Consider the following 22043-nt stretch of genomic DNA (forward strand, 5'->3'; position numbering starts at 1 on the left):
CAGGGAGTGAATGGCCTCCTGAAGGGCCAAGGCCTTGTCCGCACCTGATGGAGGATCTGTGCAAAAAAAACTTCTGGGGAGGGTGCCTCAAGAAAGTGATGGCATATCCCTGAGAGCCCACTTCTCGGACCCAGGCATCTGTTGTTATTTGATGCCAGTAATCTGCAAACTGATGAAGTCGGCCTCCCACCCTGGGATTCCCCCAGGAGGAGGTCCGCCATATCAAGCCTAGGGTTTGTTGTTCAGCTTAGAAGCTGGACGTCTGGCCGGTCCAGACCTCTTAGTTTGTCGCTTGGATGTCCTGCGAAAAACTAGATGGCTTGGAGGAAGATTGTTCCTTTGCTCGTGCCTGAGGATGAAAGGACCAAAAAGAAAACTGCCTAAATCTTATTGTACCTGTAGATGGCAGACCTGCAGACTTTGAAGCCACCTGAGTAGATATTATCTTATCTAACTCTGCTCCAAAAAGTATATTTCCATAGAAAGGTAAGGTTTCCAGAGCCTTCTTTGAACCTGTACCAGCTTTCCAGGATCTTAACCAAAGGACCCTGCACGCCAATACTGAAGCTGCTGATGCTTTAGAAGCTAAAATTCCAGCATCTACTGCAGCTCCTCCCAAATAGGAAGCCGCTTCCTGTATATGGGAGATATACATCTGTTCTCTAGTAGCATCTGGTAGAGAGTTTTCCAATGCCCCCGTCCATTCTTCAACAGTTGTGGCTACCCAGGCTCCAGCCATAGCTGGACGACTAACAGCTCCCGAAGATGAAAATATTGCCTTAAGACATTCTATCTGTAGAATCCTTAAGAGAAGATGCTGACGGAATAGGCAATGTAGCATTTCTGACTAAGTGCGTCACGTAAGAATCCAGAGTAAGAGGTACCTTCCACTTAGTACATTCAGAAGCTGGAAAAGGATACAATGATGTTAATCTTTTATTCATATAAAATCGTTTATCCGGGTTACCCCATGCCTCTTCCATAAGCTCAGTGAGCTGCTTGGATTTAGGAAACTCCGTTTTGGCCACCTTCCGGTGTTTAGACACTGGAGCCCTCTTACTAGGGGCTGGTTCATCATCCTGAATATCTAAGATTGATTTAACCACCCTCACCAAAGAAGGAATATCCACTGTGGACAGATGGTACTCCTCTCCTGAGCTAGACCTTGGAGAAGAACCCTGCGCATCATCTGATTCCTCTGATGATGCATCTGAATCCATATGCTGAACAGACCTATAAAAAATTAACTTTCACTTAGGTGCCTTAGTAGCTGCCGGTCTGCTTGCAACAGCTGACTGAGCCATACTCTGCTTGAGTGGTCTTAAGCATCCATCCAGGAAGGATGTATAGGAGGTGCAAACATAGCAGGCTGTGGGTACCCCATACATGGAAGCAATATGGGAGTAGCCATACGATCCACAAACTGCTACATAACCTGAGACAAGGAGGACACCCAAGATGGCTATTGTACAGGGACTGGTATACTGGACTGGTGTGGTGGTTCTTTATACAGACAGCATACAAACCTACATTTATAAAGTCCTGAGAGGACAAGCCCACCAAACAAGCCTTACTTGAAACCAGCACAGGGGCATCCCCCTCCTGATTCCCTTTACTTTTTGACATATCAATTCTAAAGGTAACAAGGCAAAGTAATGTGACAACCTTCACAAATAACAAATAAATGTGAAGTATAAAGAAAAACCCCACACACCTGCAACAGAGGGATGAGGAGAAACACAGTGATAAAAAACACTGACAGATATAAAAGACAGTATTAACACAGCAGCTAGCAAACAGTCACATACAATGCATATGCAAATTTAGTTGCACAGGGCTCTGAATCAACTACTCAAAACACGATGCTTGGTAGGATGTAGAGCACTATATACTTGACCCATGGGAGTGGTATACAGGGAGACTGACCCAAAACCTCCTGAGACTAACAGCTACAGCAGCTCACCGATACGTCTCATGTACATGAGGCAGGTAGGAGGAGCGACCTAGAGGCGCAAAAACCTTTGAAGGGACTGCATCTGGGTCCTGGGAGAAGCTGCCAGAGGAGCGCTACTGTACCTCCCCTAAGCTGCATCAGCTGGCTAGGTACGCTGGCCTCATTGCAGCAGAAGCGTCTGCTGCCGATCCCCGGCGTCAGACGAAAAGGTCCCGGTGGTCTAGTGAGGACGAGGATGCTCCGGGCACTGACTTCAGGGGCTTCCGGTGCGTCTCCTGCGCCGGAAGCAAGGACTGCCGCGTGCAATTCCCCGTGAGCGAGGAATTGCCTTATCTGACATCTCCGTGCGTCCGGTTGCAGTCCGGGTCCCAGCATTGCTGCTAGCAAGTTCAGCCAAGACCCGCCGAAATCACCAGCCCTATTACTGGTGATGCGGCCCGGCGGAGGTAGACGGAGTCGCAGTCCAGGCGTCTTAATTCAGACGCTCAGGACTGCCAACCAAAAACATAGGAAATAAAATTAAACATAAAATAAAAGCTTAGGACTGCCTGAGCAGTCCCCTGTTACAAAGGTGCGTCTGAATCCTGCCACACCAGACGAACAACTGAAGGCCTGTGGCTGGGGGTGGTGTATATATGGAGGAGGACCCGAGGCATCCTGGGAGCTGAAAGCTTTAACCATTTGGTGCCTGGATCTCTCCAACCACATTACCCCATGGTATCCCTGTGGATCCCTATGAATCCTCAAGAAGAAATATTTTTTATAAAATCATGTTGGAAGTTATAAATAGATTTTCTTGACCTAATTAAATCATTAAAACAACAATTTCTAGGTGATTTTTGAGAAACATTTGTCGGTTAAGTGGTTAAAGTCACATTACTCAGTTTGTGAGTAATACGGTAATGAAATGATATATACATAAATGTCTGAACAGTGTTATTAATAAATGTAAAACTCACATTTACCATGTAAAATAAAAACAGTCCACTCAATAAAGGGCAGAATTGATGGATGGAACTATAAGTTCTATTCTGGTGTGAATGCTATGTGACCTACCACATAGTAGCCATTACATCCTCCACAAAACTGTCATTATATACTGTTAATTGAAAAGTATATGAAGCAAAAAATACACAGACACGTTTTATCATATGGAGTGCTAAATGATTGTGTACAAAATGTTGATTCTATTTAATTGTAATATGCCAACACATTTCCTGACCATGAACATTTAGCACTTAGTGTTTCGCATCAATGCGTAAGATGTAAATGAGCGTAGTGAAATGAAGCATAGCAGGATAATAAAACTCCTCTGTACTTAATGACTGATTATAATTGTATTTTTGTATGTAGCAGATACTATACCAAGCTGCTACTATGTATTCACATACATACAGATTGAATTAGGGGCATGGACAACATGTGATGGGATGTTGTATTTGAAAGGAAAAAAGTGTGATTAAAGCCGAAATTGACGCCCCAAGATATATAGAGACTATTTGATGTGATGTGAAGAATAAAAACTTAGATTCTTTTAACTTTTGAAACCCTGGTGAGTGCCCCTATCTTTTGCCAGGATGTAGTCGGTATCCCAGCATGCGGGATGCCGATGGTCTGTGTAAGGGTAGGTTAGGGTTAGGCACCAGGTAGGGAGTGTTAGGATTAGGGTGCGAGGAGGGGGAGGTTAGGTTTAGGCACTAGGGGGGAGGTTAGGGTTAGGCACCGGGGAGGGTGTTGGGTCAGGGTAGGGGTTAGGGTAAGGGTTAGAAAAATACTTACCATTACTTCCTATGGGTGTCGGGATTCTGACTGTCGGGATGCCGCTGTCGGTATTCTGACCAGCGGCATCCCGACACCTGGGATTTTATACCCAACCCCTTTTGCCTATATATATAGCTGTATATAGATCTAATATATACTGTGTGTATATATATATATATATATATATATATATATATCATATATAAAAAGGCTTTATACATATATATTAAGTCACTGCCAGCAATCCCTTACCAGCTCATGTTCCTGTCAGTGTGTTGTTGGCTGCTGGAGTAGGGCTGGAGGCGGAGCTGTGAGGAGTCAATCATGAGTTGAGCAAAGGCCCATAGGAGGAGCTGCTGTGGGTGAACATGCGCAGCAGCCCCCCCTTACCCGTTTTACTTTTGCTTCCAATGAGCTTCTGCGTAAGTGACGCGCAGAGGCTGCTTCCGAACACTTCTCAAATACAGTAGAGCTCCGATCATGGCAGATGGCGCCCTTTGACCTGTGCGGCGCCTGGAGCACACAGGTAAGAGTTTAGAAGGGCCCGGGTACTGGTGAACATGGTCAAATCGGGAAACATGACCCCGCCTACTCCCCCAAAAATGTGTTTAAATACTATGCATGGTGCCATGCACACAGCACAGAGGCGCGCACACTCCAGGGGGATGGGGGGTGGATACTGCGTAGGGTCCAGGGAATCTGTTGCCACTGAGCAACAGCAGTCTCCTCTCTCCTACTGGCCGATGTGCCGCTGAGGCTGTGCAGCCCGATAGAGCAGAAGTGTTACAGGTCGGGGGCTTCAGGGACGGGTCCACAAAGAGCTGAAATGTTGGAATAGAGGAAGCCTCATGTCTTTATTAATCTGTGTTTAAATGCCATATGTATCAAAGCTTGATGTGAGATAAAATTGTGAAATATATATCACCAACCAATCAGCTCCAAACTATCATTTCTTAAACACAGCCTGCAAAATGTAAGTTAGAAGCTGATTGGTTGGTGATACAGTATATAGCTCACAATTTTATCTCACATCAAGCTTCGATACATATGCCCCTTAGTCTGCTGAGTGCCGTTCTGTTGCACCTCATGCTTGTTTTTCTGACAGGCACCGCAGCCATTGCATTTATTTAGCTGAATGCTGGACACCCTGAATTCTTTATATAAATAAATACTTTCACATTACCTGTAATATAAGCTGCCGGCGATTCCAAGTGGATCTATGAAGGATCTTTCTAGCTGCATCAGTTGATCATTAATCTTTCTCACCTCTAGTGGACTGAAAAGAAAGAATCAGATTATATATTTTTTTTCTTGTAATCTTTTTTTTTTCTTGAAATGAGTGCAGGAGATGTTATATAATATAAACCTAAAAGCCAAGTTCCTCTTTAGCATTGATAAAAATAATTATAATATATGACATTACATCAGTGGTGCATAGGTGTATTTTATTATAAGAATGAGGAGGAAACTGAGGTGCATTGGCCTTCAGCCAGATACTCTCCCAGGCCACGTTTAGTGGTAACTACAAATATGCTGGTGCCACCATCTTTTGCATTTCCTGTGGATGCTGTGTGCATTCTTCCTCAGGTTCTGGTCAGCAGCTAGTCCTGATTTTGAGGAAAATGGTTTTAGCAGTGAGTTCCCTGATATTTATTTTAGAATGTACCTCCATTTTGATTCAGAAGACTTCATTTTAATTTTAATTCTAGTATGTTGAAATCTACAGGGTTGTATGTGTTTTTCTGTGAATGACCCAGTGAAGGACACATCTTGAAACAGTTATTTGTGAAACACTTGGAGACACTTGTAATAGTTGAATAGAAAGAATAAATAGTATTAACAGAGCTAGGCATCATAAAACCTTGCAATGTTATGAAGTATTTGAGTACGTTCAGTGCAAAATGAAAGATACTAGCCTGACCATTCATATCATGCCACAAAGTTATTTGCAAAAATACATTTATGTGTTATGGTGCATACACACGGTACAACCTGCACAACCAAAAATATCACTGATAGATTTCCCTCCAACTTTCTGTAATGCAGGGCAAACAATTTGGGTAGATATCTAATGCTGCATACAGACAGTACGACTTGAACAACCATAGATATCGTTGATAGATTTCCCTCCAACTTTCTGTAGTGCAGGTCAAACGATTTTGGTTGTACACACTGATAGATATCTATGATAGATATCTATGATAGATATTTCAGTGAAGCTATCTTTATACAGGCAAATCTTTACAAAATCGTCCAAGTTGGCCTGCATGCATGAAAGACCATAGATATCGTTATTGTTCATTTGGGAACGCGCATCGTTGGTCGTAACTTGATTGTTCACTTCATAATAATGAACGATTTATCGTTGAACGATATCATTATCGTTCATATTGTTCCCTTTTATCGTTACGTGTGTACGCACCTTATGATAGATATGTCAGTGAAGTCATGTCTTTACAGACAAATCTTGACAAAATCGTCCAAGTTGGCCTGCATGTACGGTAGACCATAGATATCATTATCATTCATGCGGGAACGTGCATCGTTGGTCGATCGTTCACTGCATAAAAATGAATGATATGAATGATTTATCATTGAACAATATCGCTATCGTTCATATCGTTCAGGAAAATCGTCCCGTGTGTATGCAGCATTAGTTGTTCATTCCATCAGCCAACTTGGAGGGGAGAAGGGCTGGTGGGCTGAAACTTTGCTTAGGGTGTAGAAAATCTTTGCACTGGCTCAGTTTCTGCTGTGACAAATAATTGTCATGTTGTATGCATAATATCATACTATGTGCCATGCCAGATAATTCAACACCAACCAATATATCATCCATCACCCTGATCTTTTCGTTTGTACCCCTCTAATACTGTATGTTAGTTCACAGGAGCAGGGCCCAGTTCCTCCCATCTATTGTCCTCTGATGTATTTGCTCTTTTCTCATAGCTCATCTTATATTGTTTTTTTTTTTATGCAATTGTTTGTACTCTTGCACCTAATTGTATTTGTATGAGGTAACAGGTACACGTTTGTGCTATTTGATGTACGTACGTGATCTTCTACCTGAATTTCCATCATCGTCATCAATACCTATCTGACTAGGACCATCATCATATTCATCATCATTGGTTGCTTGATCATCGTGAACACAATGTAGAGCTTGAAGATGTATATGCATGTGACTTATGGGTTACAGAGTGCAGTCATCCTTTGCTAGGATCGCCATCATATTATTACTGCATTTATTAACTTATTACTCTAACAGGAACATATTAGGTGGGATGTTGTTAATTCTAGAGCAGACTTGGACAACCTGTGGCTCTACATGCTACACATGACTGCCAGCTGTCAGCTGGGCTTATAGCATCACAACACCTGGAGAGCACCAGGTTGTCTGGGTCTGTTCTAGAATCACTGAATACTGAAAGCCATATAGTGACCTAGGCCATAATCACTTGACTACCATTCTGTTGTGCCATGAAAGTGAGTACAAGCAGATTCAGAGAGTGACAGCTCTACAGTATATTGGTAATAATATTGGCATATAATTTGGTTCAACTTTAGTTGAAACAGTACTTGAATGTATTTAGTCAACACTGCCTGAGGAAGCAGCCAGGTGAACCGTGTTGCAATTTTAAGTGAGAATTTCATTTTTCTTTTATGCTTTATTTTTTATGACTGACTTTTAATTTGAGATAATGTGTTTTTAAGTTATCTCAAAATTATTTGTATCTTTAATTATCCTATAACCATTGTTGTCTACAATAGTAAAACTATTTTGTTATTTTTACATTTGGTTTATCCATGACAATAGTGAGTTGTATTATGATGCCATTAATCTACCTAATAAATCTTTTGATTATTGTTTATGTATAGTATTTTTTGTTGGGTCATCCCTTATTTGCCAATTGCAGCCCATATTTCATGTATGGGTAAGAGGGTGTTTGACCACTTATATCTTGAGTGCTGACACTACATAGCAATCAGTATTTGAAATTTAAGATAGCGCCAAAACCAATCTCCTTTTTTCAGGACCCTTCCTGAGGAGCTCAGCTGAAGGGTCCTGCTGTTCCTGGCTGCACATCTTACTACATTCCCTTTCAGAAGTTCATGGCTCAAGCCATCCTACCTTCAATTAAACACATATTAATCATATCTACTGTACACCTACATTTGAATCAGAGCAACTAGGTTGTAATGGGTTTTCTCCCTTAGGTGAAGTTCAGTGAAGGTGTGTTGATGCAATTGCAGGCTATGAAGATTTTGACACAAGTCCTGTGCTTGTGTCCAGGTGTCTCTTTGTCATTTAGATGCAAGTATACTCTGATGATGAGGAGGACTAGGAGCAAACCACTCATACACATAGGAAGGGGGCGCACAGTAATATGTATACAATTTATTTCCGAGCATGCAGTTAAGGTGCAGCAGGCATCGGATTATTCCCCAACGCTGCATGCAGGCATATAAGTAATTTTTCTGCACACACAATTTAATTCCAACTCTGCATCAGTCCCTTTATGAGTAAATCCAGCTAAACATGTAATTTTGGACCTGGACAAAACAGGCTACACTGCTGGAATGCAGATTATACTGTAAATGCACAGGCAGATTGAAAGTTGGGAGGTGTTGGCATCTCTATTTCGCGGTATTAAAATAATGCTGGTAAAAAGTGTTACCTAGGCAGACCAGACCAGGCCCCTGCAGGGCCCCTCCAACAATCCTGGGTAACCAGTACTTCTTTCGGTGCCCCTGGACACATGATAAAAGCAGCCAGTACTTTTCCTATATGGGCTGTCCAGGTGTAAATATGCACCCATTAGCTGGATTTTGGTGATTGCAAGGATACAGAGTAAGGGATGTTTCCAGACTGCCAGCAGATCCACTAGCCATCGTGGGAGATGATAGTTGCACCATGTTTTAAGCCATGTTTTCGGAAAGATAGAGCTTGCTTTGGCACAGTCCCAGAGTTTTTGCTATCAACAGGGCCATCATTCCATTGGGGAGGAGTTGGTTCTGGATGCAGGGTGTGTGTTTTCCAGGCCCTTCTTGACCCATGGGCCTAGGTGCACTGAACACCCTGCACCTATTATTGGTATGCCACTGGGACTATGCATTGGTTTTTTTTTAGTCTTAACAATTTAGCAGACACTAGGGGACTTAACACTAGCTGTTCAGACAAAAGTGGTCACGTCTTGAAATAAAGGACAATGGGGTGTATTGCACATGACAAAACCCATTATTTCCATCCTACGACTACAGTTTTTACAGTGTTTACTACAACTGTAAAATATAGACCTATCGAACTTTTTACTGTTTAATCAGTTTGTGCTTATGTGTCAATATACTCATAAATTAAACCAATGTTTTATGACACAGCCTTATACCGTCCTAAGACCACCAATGATTTTCTTTTCCATATACCTCTGGCTACACTGTTTAGTTAAAAAAATGATCTAGTTGGAAATCAAGGCTATTACACCACTTTGAGCATCCAATTTATCTACTGCACTTTTCTGAGTGACTGTTAATCCCAGTAAAATTGTCTCGCATTTTCTATGAATAGGACGGAACAAAGGCCCTCATTCAGACCCACTCGCAAGCGGGCGCACGTACGTTAGGCGTACGTACAAAAATATTTAAATTCAATGGCTCGCTCGTATTTTCGTTCGCATCTAAAATTCCTCCCTAAACTCTGACGACCCCTCCTCTAACTAACGAGCGTACGAAATAGCGAGCGTACATCCCCGAAATTGCTTGAAAGGAACGCACGCACAAGTATAAACAGGAAGTGGCCTTGTCAGATGTCGATTACCTGCTCCTTTATTCTGCCTACCTCCATCAATCGTATCATGCCAATCAATGTCTCAATTAGCTTAATTGTTTGTTTTTTTTCAACACAATGCAAGAAACTTTACTCTTGTCCGTGTTTGTGTTTACCCGCAGAATACGTACGGATGAAACATTCGCTTTTATTGTTCAAAAAACATGTGAACCACAATTAAACAATTGTTCTATTGCTGTGGATCCCCGCATATTTCCCTGGGTTCATTTCTTTATTTAAATTTGCTTACGCATGTCACTGCATCAAGCCTATCATAACTCTCCAGAGATTTGTGGCCCTGTCGAACACATGACTCATACACTAACCAATAAAATTGCTCCTGTTAATTTCCAAAATACATTAGCCAATCAGAAAATTTTTACACACTTTATCAAAAATGATTTTTAAGAAAAACACCATTGCCATCATGAGAGCCTCCGCATTCACCAGGCGCGAGCTGCTGGTGCTTACGGAGGTCATGGATCGCCGGATCACCAGCCAACCTCAACCCATCACCAACCGGCAGAAGCGCTCCGCGTATGCGGAGGCACGGTCCCGCCTGCGGTCCTTCGGCTCACGTCGGGCAGCTGGAGCGCAGGTGGTCCGACCTGCAACGGCGAACGCCCCGCTTGCTGGCATGCTTTCGCATGCAGATCGCGGAAAGTAAGTGTTATGTATTGTGGTTTTAATGTTTGTGTTTGTGGGGCAAACTGCGTGTGCATGTTTTCCTGTCTGTCCTATTTATTATTTGTACTCATATCTGCGTGTGCATGTTTTCCTGTCTGTCCTATTTATTATTTGTACTCATATCTGCGTGTGCATGTTTTCCTGTCTGTCCTATTTATTATTTGTACTCATATCTGCGTGTGCATGTTTTCCTGTCTGTCCTATTTATTATTTGTACTCATATCTGCGTGTGCATGTTTTCCTGTCTGTCCTATTTATTATTTGTACTCATATCTGCGTGTGCATGTTTTCCTGTCTGTCCTATTTATTATTTGTACTCATATTTGCGTGTGCATGTTTTCCTGTCTGTCCTATTTATTATTTGTACTCATATCTGCGTGTGCATGTTTTCCTGTCTGTCCTATTTATTATTTGTACTCATATCTGCGTGTGCATGTTTTCCCTCTATTTCTGATTTATTCATTCTACTCCTATTTGGCTTATTTTTTGGGTTGTTTTTTTTTTTTAGTTTTGGTCCCCGGATTTGTCCATAAACTAACCGCAATTTCTTTGACATATTTTAGGGGGACAGCCAAGACTCCGCCGTCACCGTCCGTCCAGACGGCGTTCCCGGCCACTATCCCCAACCCCCAGCCAACACTCCACCCCAAATCTTTCCCCTATTCCCCACTCCTCCCCATCCTTCCCAGACCCTCTCCCGGAAATGTCGGGCCTCCTTCCCCTCCGTCCCACTTCCCCCTCTCCTCCACCCACCCCTCTTCCAATTACCCCCTCCCCGGAGTCCATCATAACTCCTCCCCATTCTTTGGGGAATGACGGATCCTCCGAGGAGGATCATGGAGGCATTTCCGGAGCTCCCGTTTTGGCTCCCGGTATGTTTTTATTTTGTTTTTTTTTAAAGCACAAACTGTTTGTATGTAATCATGTGTCGTGCCTTTCTTCGTGTTTTTGTGGCTTGACTTTTGGTGATTTTGCAGTTTGCCTTTACCTCTTCCTGGTGATTTCAACATACACATTTCACACCTGTGGGAATTTGTACATAGGCCTTGTATTTTTGGCAGCACCCCCTTTTTTTTTTTTTTTTTTTAGGTTTAGGAGTGATTTCGTTGTGTTTTTGTTTTTTTAATGTGGATTCCCTATTGTTGTATTAACCCACACACTTTTCTCACCCACAGAGGAACAGAGGCGTCGGCAAGAGGTGGCGGATTGTGTTGGCCAGATGCGCCAACATGTAATTGGCATTCTTGTGGCCCTCGACCGGCTGTCTGGCCTCCTTCGCCAGTAGTTTTTTTATTTTTGTTAACTTTTCAAAATAAATTTTTTCAGACAAATATACGTTCTGGCTCATTTTTTAAATCCAAAACCAAGATAGTTTAGCATGACATAAGTAGACTGTTCCTGCAAGGATTTCCCTTTTTTAAAAGTTAGATTGTGTTTTGTGTTTGTATGTCAAACAGACACAAGAAACACATAACAGTAACAATGTCATTTCCCTTTTTGGGTGTAGTGTCAATTACATATTTCTACATTTTACAGGTTCCTAGTTGGTGCGCAAGCTGCTTAGGCCAATCTTACAAATCCCAAGGTTGGGCCAGGCTTCCTTTTGGTGTGGGTTGGGAAGCTGAAAACATATTTCAGTTTAGCTCAACTGGCGTCAGTACTGGATTACCCCTTAGTCAAATGTAACTTGTGTTAACCTGGTTACACTTGCTGTTAACGTCCCAAAAAAGGAAGACCATTTCACTCTCCAAACATTTATTCACAACATAACAGAGAAAACAAAGTGGTCACTCCCAAAAAAAGAACACAGTGATAAATTCAAATACAACACATATCAAGAAATAATTAAATAAAAACAAAAAATCAAGAACTGGTTGACGAAGGACCATGCCAACATGATTCCACAAACATGGCGTTGCGATATGGGTTCCAGAATATATGCCCAAAAGGACCAGATCCAGGTTTGGTAAGGGTAGCAGGAAGTAGTGAGCGTTGGAGTGCCAAAGATTATGTGAACAAACAGAAGATGGTGAGAAAAAAAACACAAAATTAGATGTTCGCAAACAAACACAAACACATTAGGTATAAACACTGTAGTTTTGTTACAACTTACCTAAAAAATCTGGCCACCACATCATCGCGTATGGCCCCCCCACATACTGACCTCCGACCAACCTCGGGGGGGCCATCCTCAGGTAAGGCATCCTCTGGCTGCATTGGGACACCACTCCTTATGGCAATGTTGTGAAATATCCCACACAGGGCCACAATTTTAGACACCATATCCGGCACATACATGAGCTCGCCACCAGAGCGGTGGAGGCATCTGAATCGGCCTTTTAAAAGGCCGATACAGCGCTCCACCACTTGCCTGGTGGCTGTAAGTGCGGAATTATACGCACTTTGTGGCCCTGGTGTGGGAGCCAAATAAGGAGTGAGCAGCCAGGACATGCAAGGGTATCCACTGTCTCCTGTGAAAAAAAATAGACAACATCAGGAACACTGTGTATCAAGCTTAACATTGTTATGTACTAAAGGTCTCCACTTACCCAGAAGCCACGCATCACCAGCTTGTAGGTTGGTTAATTTCTGCCATATCCCTGATTGCCGGATGACGAAGGAGTCATGAGCACTTCCTGGTAATTTAGCATTCAGGGACAGGATCTGGAGGGAGGCATCACATACCACCATTACATTCAGGGAGTGATAGTGTTTACGGTTTCTAAATATTGCCTCCAGCCGTGCTGGAGGCTGAAGTGGTATGTGAGTACCATCCACAACCCCTATGATGTGTGGGAAGCCAGCTATTTGGTAAAAATTGGCCTTGGCCACACTAAGGGCACCCATATCCAAAGGCATTTTAATAAAATGATGGAGGTGCTTGAAAAGTGCCTCCATCACTGCCCTCAGGATCCGGGAAAAGGAGGATTGGGAGATGCCCGCCACTATTCCCACCGTTGTTTGAAACGATCCTGAGGCACAGAAATGTAACACCGCCATAAATTGCGTCAGTGGTGGTATTGCTGTTGGACTGTCAATTTGCCGCTCAAGATCACTTTCTATTAATGAGAGAGTGTCTATGATGATTTTGGGAGGTAGACGGAAGCGTCTTAAAACCTCATCATCGGGCATTCCAAAAAGGGTGACACGTGTTCGAAATATCTGGGGCCTTGCATGCCTACGATGCCTACGCCTGGGACGAGTTTGAGGTTGGTCGTCTTCCGGGAGCAGGGCCAGAACAATTCGCCCCAGATCTACCTGAAATTCAAAGTTTACAATATAAGGCTTTTGAGCCACCCCAAAAGTAACATAAAACAACTTAGCTTTATGATACCATCCATAGCTGCTTACATGCCGGGGTATTGTCATGATACGTATAAACTGTAAAAAAGCCAAAAATGAGACATCAAAAATTTAGAGGGTGATTTTATTTTTGTCAAATTGGTGCAAGCCAACACATAAAATAGGCGAAACACACATTTGGCCATCGATGAAAACGACATTGCACACCGTACGTCAAATAGGGGTCAAATGGACCCCAAAAATGGAAAAGGGAAAAGCAAAACTGGTTTACATGATGAATAAGCCTCGAAAAATGCGTTAATTATTTCGCAAATGCAAGTCACTACACCAACAGTCAAAAATGCGTTAATTATTTCGCAAATGCAAGTCACTACACCAACACTCAAAAATGCGTTAATTATTTCGCAAATGCAAGTCACTACACCAACAGTCAAAAATGCGTTAATTATTTCGCAAATGCAAGTCACTACACCAACAGTCAAAAATGCGTTAATTATTTCGCAAATGCAAGTCACTACACCAACAGTCAAAAATGCGTTAATTAGTTCGCAAATGCAAGTCACTACACCAACAGTCAAAAATGCGTTAATTATTTCGCAAATGCAAGTCACTACACCAACAGTCAAAAATGCGTTAATTAGTTCGCAAATGCAAGTCACTACACCAACAGTCAAAAATGCGTTAATTATTTCGCAAATGCAAGTCACTACACCAACAGTCAAAAATGCGTTAATTAGTTCGCAAATGCAAGTCACTACACCAACAGTCAAAAATGCGTTAATTAGTTCGCAAATGCAAGTCACTACACCAACAGTCAAAAATGCGTTAATTAGTTCGCAAATGCAAGAAAAATAATGGACTTACCAAAATCGAATATATAAGATTTCCCTCAAAAAGGTCTTTGGGTCCGAAAGCCAAAACAAACTAAAATAGATGAAATTAGTGTAAAAAAAAAAATATAAAACAAAAAACCAGAAGTAGACACCAATTGGCCACAAATTAGACTGCACAAAACTTACCAAATCAGGAAACGATGGCAAAAAATAAACCAAAAAAATGCGAACGGAAAACCATAACAACTGTAGCAAACCAAAAAAAATACAAACACCGCCAAATCCTCCAACCGCAAACAACCAAATCCAACCAACTTAACCGCCAACAATCCAACAACGCAACCTCGACTCCACACACACCAAGCCATAAATAGTGTTTATTTTCCCGCACAAATTAAGGATGAATCATAGGGACGCACAATCAATGATGCGGCCGCAAACTAAGGACGCATGTATAAATACGTCACGAAATCACATTTAATTTCTGGTTGATTTCATTCTGGAAGCAGAGACATGGCTTCAGACCAGGGAAACAATGGCCAAAATTCCGGCGGTAAGGCCTTCATGCATTTTGTCTCAATGATTCTTTTAAAACATAATATTGTGCAAGTTGTGAAGTGGCTAAATCTGCATATTTACCCAAATAGGTGAGGAGGATGACATGGAAGAGACTGCTGGCCCCAGTCAACCCGCCAAAGCTGCCAAAAAAAAAAGGCAGCCACATTTCACAAGCAAGGAGATGGAGGTTTTGATCCAGAAGTGCGTTGACATCCTGCCCCAGGCAGCCAGGAATATGAGCCAAAGCCAGAAGTGGAGAATGTGGGAGGAGGTCGCCGTTGCTGTCAATAGGGTGGGTGATTATGTCCGTCTAGCCCGGGATGTCAAACGGCGGTAAGTAAACACTTTCCCATCCTATAAACAAACCCCATTGTAAAAAAAAGGATAATGGTTCCAATTTCATTCCACAGATGGGCAGACTTCAAATATCGTCTCAAGCAAAAACTTGCCGACAGGGCTAGGCATGCAAGGGGGACAGGTGGGGGTCCCACCCCTGTGTCATTGGAGTTGACAGACTTAGAAGAGCTGGCACAGGGGTGTGTGCAGGCTGTGGAGGTGTTTGGCGTGTCCAACATGGATACGGACATGCCAGACTTTGCGGCTCCTCATGTTGGCCAAGGTAAGTCTTGTGATGTCACCAACTCTGAAATGCTATTGTGCCAATATGTAGATTCTAATGTGAGTCTTTTCGCATTTTTCCTAACAGAGACAGAGGCGGACGAGTCTGCTCCAGAGGGGAGCCTTGGCCGCAGAATTTCTGCTGGCTCTGCAGGGGAGGAACCAGTACATCCGGCTGAGGACCCTGCAGAAGCCAGTCCAGGGCGTGCCCCCTCGCAGGCAGTGGGCCTCCTCACAGAACTCAATTTTAAATCGGATTTCCATACGGAGATTCTGCAGAGGATGGACGCCAGTCTGATACGGGTGGCTGAGGCCCTGGAGCAAAATGCTGCGGCCAACGTGACCATTGCTCAGGCCCTGGCGGAAAATACCAGGGCCAACATCCGCATCGCCGATGCCCTGGAGCAGCTCGTTCGCCAGCACATGGTGGAGCCGACCTCCCTTCCTGCCGGAACATCCGGATCCTCCACCTCTGGCACAATATCAGCCAATCCTCCAAATGTGCCTAGCCCTGTGCCTAGTCCAGAGGCCACAACATCTGCCTCTGGACAGGCCAGCCCGATGGCATCCCGGACCCGGTCTGGCGCCCACCCTCACCCAGCCAAACGGGCGAGAAAACGGTGACAGCAATGGCGACTTTTCCCACACTCCTTCTGTGCTTGGCTCATATTCCTTTCTGGTCAAAACTTCCCTCTCCTTTCTTGTGAAATGTTTTTAATTTTGGTATTTACGTTTATGTTACCAGTTATGGCTTTTTTTTTTTTTTTAACAAATATTTTTGCCACAAAAAAAAGGCAACAAAATATTAGGCCAATTTGTTTGTGTTTAAACAATAAATTTAAAACAAAAAACTGACATTGTATTGTGACATTATTGTACAAATGGGTTACATTTAATCCTGGCCCTAAAGGCAAAAACTGACCCTCTTAAAAAAAAAAAAAGGCCTCTTTAAGGAACGTTTAAAAAATCACATAGCGATGCAAATTCCACAGTAAACCAAAAAAAAGGGGAGCTAATTAAAACATGATGACATTATTGTTACAATAGGCCATAACCAACAAATTGTGGCCAAAATAAAACACCAAAAATGTACGCTAATTGATTGTGTAATCATGACATTAGCAGCTCTGATTTCCACCTGCGTACGCTTTTGTGCTATCCCAATAAACTGCTTTCCAAACACATACCAAGCCGGTTTTCAATCCAACACTAATTACTTTACTGACCAGCCGCGATTAATCGCAGCACCATCGTTGAGTCCCGGGACGGAGGAGAAGGCCATCGCCAATGTGGTCGAGTAATCCTGACCCTAAGCTGTGCGAGCATTTTGAAGGGAAAGCGGATGTTCCAGTGACGTATGAGACGGTCCGAACACATTTGACGTTCGCATCTGCTAATGTATGTACGCCCCAAAAACGCCTCGCCACGCCTGCGTTTTTTCATCTCCACCCCCGTCAACACCCAAAAACGCCCTGTTCTGTCAATCACATTTGACATGTCACTTCCTGTACGCTATTTTAGGAACGAGAGAAAAAAAACTTGCAATCTGCCGTACGCACATGCGCAGTGTAACACCGACGCATGCGCGGTTAGTCAACATCGGAACGCAACGAGCGTACTGTTGTTAACGTGCGGCTCTGAATGAGGGCCAAAATCCACTTGTATGAACAGAAGTCTCACTCACTTTTCTCTGTCTATTTTCTCAGCCCTTTCTTGTAAAGATTTAGCCGCCTGATGAAATTCTTCAACTGCTTCCGTCACCGAATCTGGAAAATGAAGTTTTAGAGCTACAGTACAGTAAATTCTTTCATATCATATATTACATAGTAAATAACATTAGAATCAGTTAACAAACTTACACATCTCCCTTCAAATTCAATGTATTAGTATTTTATAAATAGGTTCTGTTTTCTTCCCATCTGAACCACATTTGATCCATATGGTTATTATCTTCGTAAATTAGTCTTCAGAGACTAATATATTTTTCCGATTTCTATAGTACTTTAAATACAGACATCTATTTGTCTGGGAAAGCAGCCTGTATGTTAGTGACATTCTGCTTATGTGCCAGCAAATAATACCACATTAAACATTAATATTACTAACAGAAATTACACTATAATCATATATTGTGCTACACTTAACAAAGAAGACTCCTAACGAACCCCCACGCCATACCACCCTTCCCGGAGTATAGCATAATTACAAAGCGATCCACAATGGAAGATACTGTAGGTGTATATAAAAGGAATCGGTATGTAATACTGTCGGCCGCACAGCCGGCAGTTCAAATCCTGGCAGCGTCAGGCCGACAGATGAAGAGAACCCGGCAGCGGGAGCCTGACAGCGCTGGAAATCCCGATCGTCCCCAGGTAAGTACTAACTAACCTAACCTACCCCCCTAACCCTAACCCTCCCTTAGGGGTGCCTAACCCTAACCTCCCCCCAAGTGCCTAACCCTAATCCCCCCCATAGTGCCTAAACCTAACCTCCCCTTCCCCGCTGCCTAAACCTAAGTCCCCCGGGGGGTGCCTAACCCTAACCTCCCCCCGGGGGTGCCTAACCCTAACTCTCCCTCCCCCTAGCCTAACCATAACCTCCCGGTCGGGTGCCTAACCCTAAGTCCCCCCCGGGACCCCTAAACCTAAAACGGCTGTCCGCTCGCAGCGCCCGGCATCCCTTCGATCGGGATGCCGGACGCCGGTCTCCCGGCGTCGGTAAACTGAGCGGCGACTACATCTAGACGCCGGTCATTTCACCCTCAACGGGATATGACAGTCGAGAAGCCGACTGTCGGTATAATGTCAGCCGACTTCCCGATTGCATCCCATGTAAAATACCTTATGCAACATACACTGAAATATGATGAGCACATTACATAATCAACTAATTGTATTTAAATGTAACAATTATGGTATTGACACTTATTTCACATACAAAAAAACCCTGTGAATTTTAAACAATTGTGAATTTTCTTGCTCTGTTCAGTTTCTATGTTTATCAGTTAATATAGTATGGTAATAGGTATTCACTTATTAAAACTCATGAATGTTTCATGAGTACATTATAACACTAATAGAAATTAACTTGTTAATAGTGTTAGTTGCATCTCAAAAACAACGATTGTCTTTAAATTCCCTGTGTTTATTGTTCCTTATGACAATCTGTCCTTTCAATTGTCCTTATGTAGCAAACCATGGCCCCATTTAGTAACTAGTTTTATCACCAAAACGAGTATGATAAATGTGTATGATAAATGGTGCTCCAGCCAATCAGCTCCCAACTGTCATTTTTCAAACACAGCCTGTAAAGTGACAGTTAGGAGCTGATTGGTTGGTTCTATTTATCTCCAATTTTATCTCTCAAGCTTTATTAAATCTCCCCCTTAGATGAGTCTCCAAGTGTTGAGTAATAAATGTATACATACAGCTGTAAGGCCCAAGCATATAAAACTGGCTAGTTGAATGTTGGACACCTATGGAGTGCAAGCTAATAGGAGTGTGATTGCTCTGCCTGGAAATCCCGTGATGTATTAACTTATAATGTTCCGTCACCCTCTAAGACTGTGGTGAGGTTTGCAAATGGTTGTGTACTTACAGTAGTTGTTGGGCCAGACCTGTGTGCTTTGAGAGAATAGAAATGAATGCTATAATGCTAACATGTTAATACCTAAACTTATGTTGTGTTCCTGTAACATAGGTCCGTATGTGCTTTGTGCTTCCTTGACAATCCTTTCCAGTGTCTCAGCATACTGTACACAGTCAAAATTCAGCAGAACATCATCAGCCAGCCGCAGAGCCATTTCACCCCACAGCCGTGCCACAGCTTGGTGGTACTTAAAGCCTTGGTCCATAAGACGAGACACAAGATCCATTGTTTCATACACAGAGTGATACATGGGGTATGAGGATAAAGAATACTTCTGAAAAACAGAAAAATATTCGGCTAATTGGAAAAAGTCAGAAAATGTGTTTTCCCATATTCCATAAAATATAAAGGTCATGGTAAAGCCTTGCTCCATAGTGCAACATGAAATCAGTGCTTTTATAGGCCCCCTTTTACATCCCCTACACATTCATTTTACTGATTTATTAGCACAGAAATTGGCTTACTATTCTCAGCTTCACTGCGCCTTATTCATTTGGAACTAGGGTAAGAGTACCTATCCTATTGTATTCAATCTTCATCTTCTGCATGTTCTTGCATAACCAGTAATGACAATACCTGGATCTAGAACAACCTTCAGCCTATCACAGCATTTACTGGTCACAAAAGCACAAAGTATTTCAGAAGACAACTGCGCTAACTGAGAAAGCCAATAGCCTTGCCACTCATGAGGATGAGAAAACAGAGCAGAGCCTTGATTGCAGTAGGATAGTGGAGCAGTGGAGTCTCCAGATGTGGGGCTGCAGCACAGTCCAAAATTCAAATAGGGGAGTCACACCAACTGCCAGTGAGTCCCAGCCAGTGATGTTTGGAAGGGCAGTTGGTGTGGCTCCCCTATTTGAATTTTGGACTTCACCTCTGGAGCCGCCACTGGAGTGGAGTCACGTGGGAAGCCTCACACTGCGGAATACTCAGAATAGCCCAGCCGCAGAGAAGTGATGTGATGCTGGGGCATGAGGATTCTGGTGACAATTGCACCTCTATAAGAAAGTTTATACAGTTTATTCAACTTGCTCATGGCATGCTTCCTTCTGACTAGAATAAAACTTAAATTTCTTTGTATGAAACAAAGTGCAGATTTTAGATGTTTTTAAGTTGAAGAGCATTTTTAATTCAAAGATATATTTCTATTGCAACGAGTGACTTTTGTAGCACCTGGTCATATGTGTATCTGACATCTGCTGCAGAAATACCAAGAATTTGCAGGAATGAGGAGTAGTCACTTCCTGATCCCAAGTCCCCCACGCTGTAAAATAGAAAACAATATGTAGAGATAAACATCTTATTCCTGTAAAAAATAGACATACATTTATATCTAATGGTTTTTCCTCCTTATTCTGAAGGTGCACATCCACTAGGCGATTTTAATGAGCGATTGAACGATTATGACATCGTAATCGTTCAATCGCTCATTAATCGTGCACAAATCATGCACTGTAATGTCAGAAATGACCAGCGATGCGCGCTCCCGCTGGTTTTTTCCAACTTCAATCATCGCCTGAACATGCCGGTCAATCTGCCGATAACAGCAGATTGGCCATGTTCAGGGAGGAGAGAGTGTGCCTGAGCTGAATGACAAATCGTTCACTGTAGGCACAGCAGGGGATGGGTAACGACTGTATGATTACAATGTGCTAATTGTACTGTCGTTACCCCATCGCCTAGTGGATGTGCACCTGTACACCTGCAGCTGCTGCCCAGCCCAATTTTTTACCTTTAATGTGAACTACATATAGTATGTGGCATTATCAAGTTAGACTTTGGTGGAAGAGCATATTTGTAGATTCACTTGGAGCAACATAATAAATATCTTCAGACATACAAAAGTGACACACATAGGCCATTTTGAAATAAGGAAAGGATTCAAGTTTTACCACCTCCATCTCCTGTAGTTTATTTAATTCTGTTGTATTCCAAAACAAAGTCGGTGAAGCATACAGTACAAGACAGTTTTAAGGAACATCATGTATGGCAAAAGATATGGTAAGATTGGAGGGTACGTGCGCTCCTTGGTTGTGTTTGTTTGTGTATTGGTGGGGAGAGGGAGGAGGGAAAAAAATGGGGGGAGGTTGGGGGGAGCAGATGGCTGTGTGTTGTGGTGGATGTGTTGCTGTAGAACAGAAATACTGGAGGCTGGATGGGTGGTGGAAGAAACAAATACGTTTATTTGTATCTGTGTGTGCACATAGGGGGTGGTAGTTGCTCAGTAGGAGGCACAGTGCTCCTGGAAGATAAATGTCTCTTAGATGGTTCGTGGCAGCACACACTGCTCAGTTGTTGGTGATTTGGGGTGACAGGGCGTATCCACAGTGTGGGGAGTAGGGTCAACCCTTTCAGGGGGTTCCTTGACATGCGGTCCTGAATACTGCATGCTTCCCTGCTGGACCTATGGTCGACAGACTTCTGAACTGGGATGCCCTGTTGGAGGTGATCAGGGGTGCTCCCACTTTGCGGCGTCCCGCACTGGTGAAGAGAGTGGGTGCTGACCTACCGGTAGGTGTGGGATCCGTTGGTGTGGGATCAGTTCTTCTCAAAGTCCAGTATGATGCCGCGGTGGGGGACGTGCATTATTTCAGTGGCTCACGTCCGTGGATGCAGTGCAGGTGAAACCTGTGCTGCGTGCAGTGGGGTGATGAGCACGTGCAGTGCTGTCGTTTGGCAGAGGCTGGGGCTGGTGTGAGTGGGGACCAGCATCCGGTTAAGCGCCGGATCAGATTAGGCCAATGGTGAGTTTGAATGGTAATGAGGTGCAGGTGTGTGCAGGGACTTGCTGAATGGTGATGAGGTGCAGGTGTGTGCAGGGGCTGGTTGGAGTAATGAGTGTAATCAGATTAAACCA

The 22043-nt window shown here is 43.1% G+C and overlaps 1 protein-coding gene across 1 annotated transcript in view; it reads right to left on the reverse strand.

Moving 5' to 3' along the window:
• Positions 1–22043, reverse strand: part of LOC148525047 (putative N-acetylated-alpha-linked acidic dipeptidase) — a 150370-nt gene that overhangs the window by 12509 nt on the left and 115818 nt on the right. The window contains exons 13-16 of the mRNA XM_088471292.1: positions 20360–20450; positions 19208–19460; positions 17223–17304; positions 4899–4991 (exon numbers count right to left, since the gene is read on the reverse strand). Coding sequence (XP_088327418.1) covers positions 4899–4991; positions 17223–17304; positions 19208–19460; positions 20360–20450 — 519 coding nt within the window. The remainder of the gene's footprint in view (positions 1–4898; positions 4992–17222; positions 17305–19207; positions 19461–20359; positions 20451–22043) is intronic.

The sequence above is a fragment of the Taudactylus pleione genome, unplaced genomic scaffold, assembly GCF_031769625.1.
Source record: "Taudactylus pleione unplaced genomic scaffold, aTauple2 ptg000113l, whole genome shotgun sequence".
NCBI lineage: Eukaryota > Metazoa > Chordata > Amphibia > Anura > Myobatrachidae > Taudactylus > Taudactylus pleione.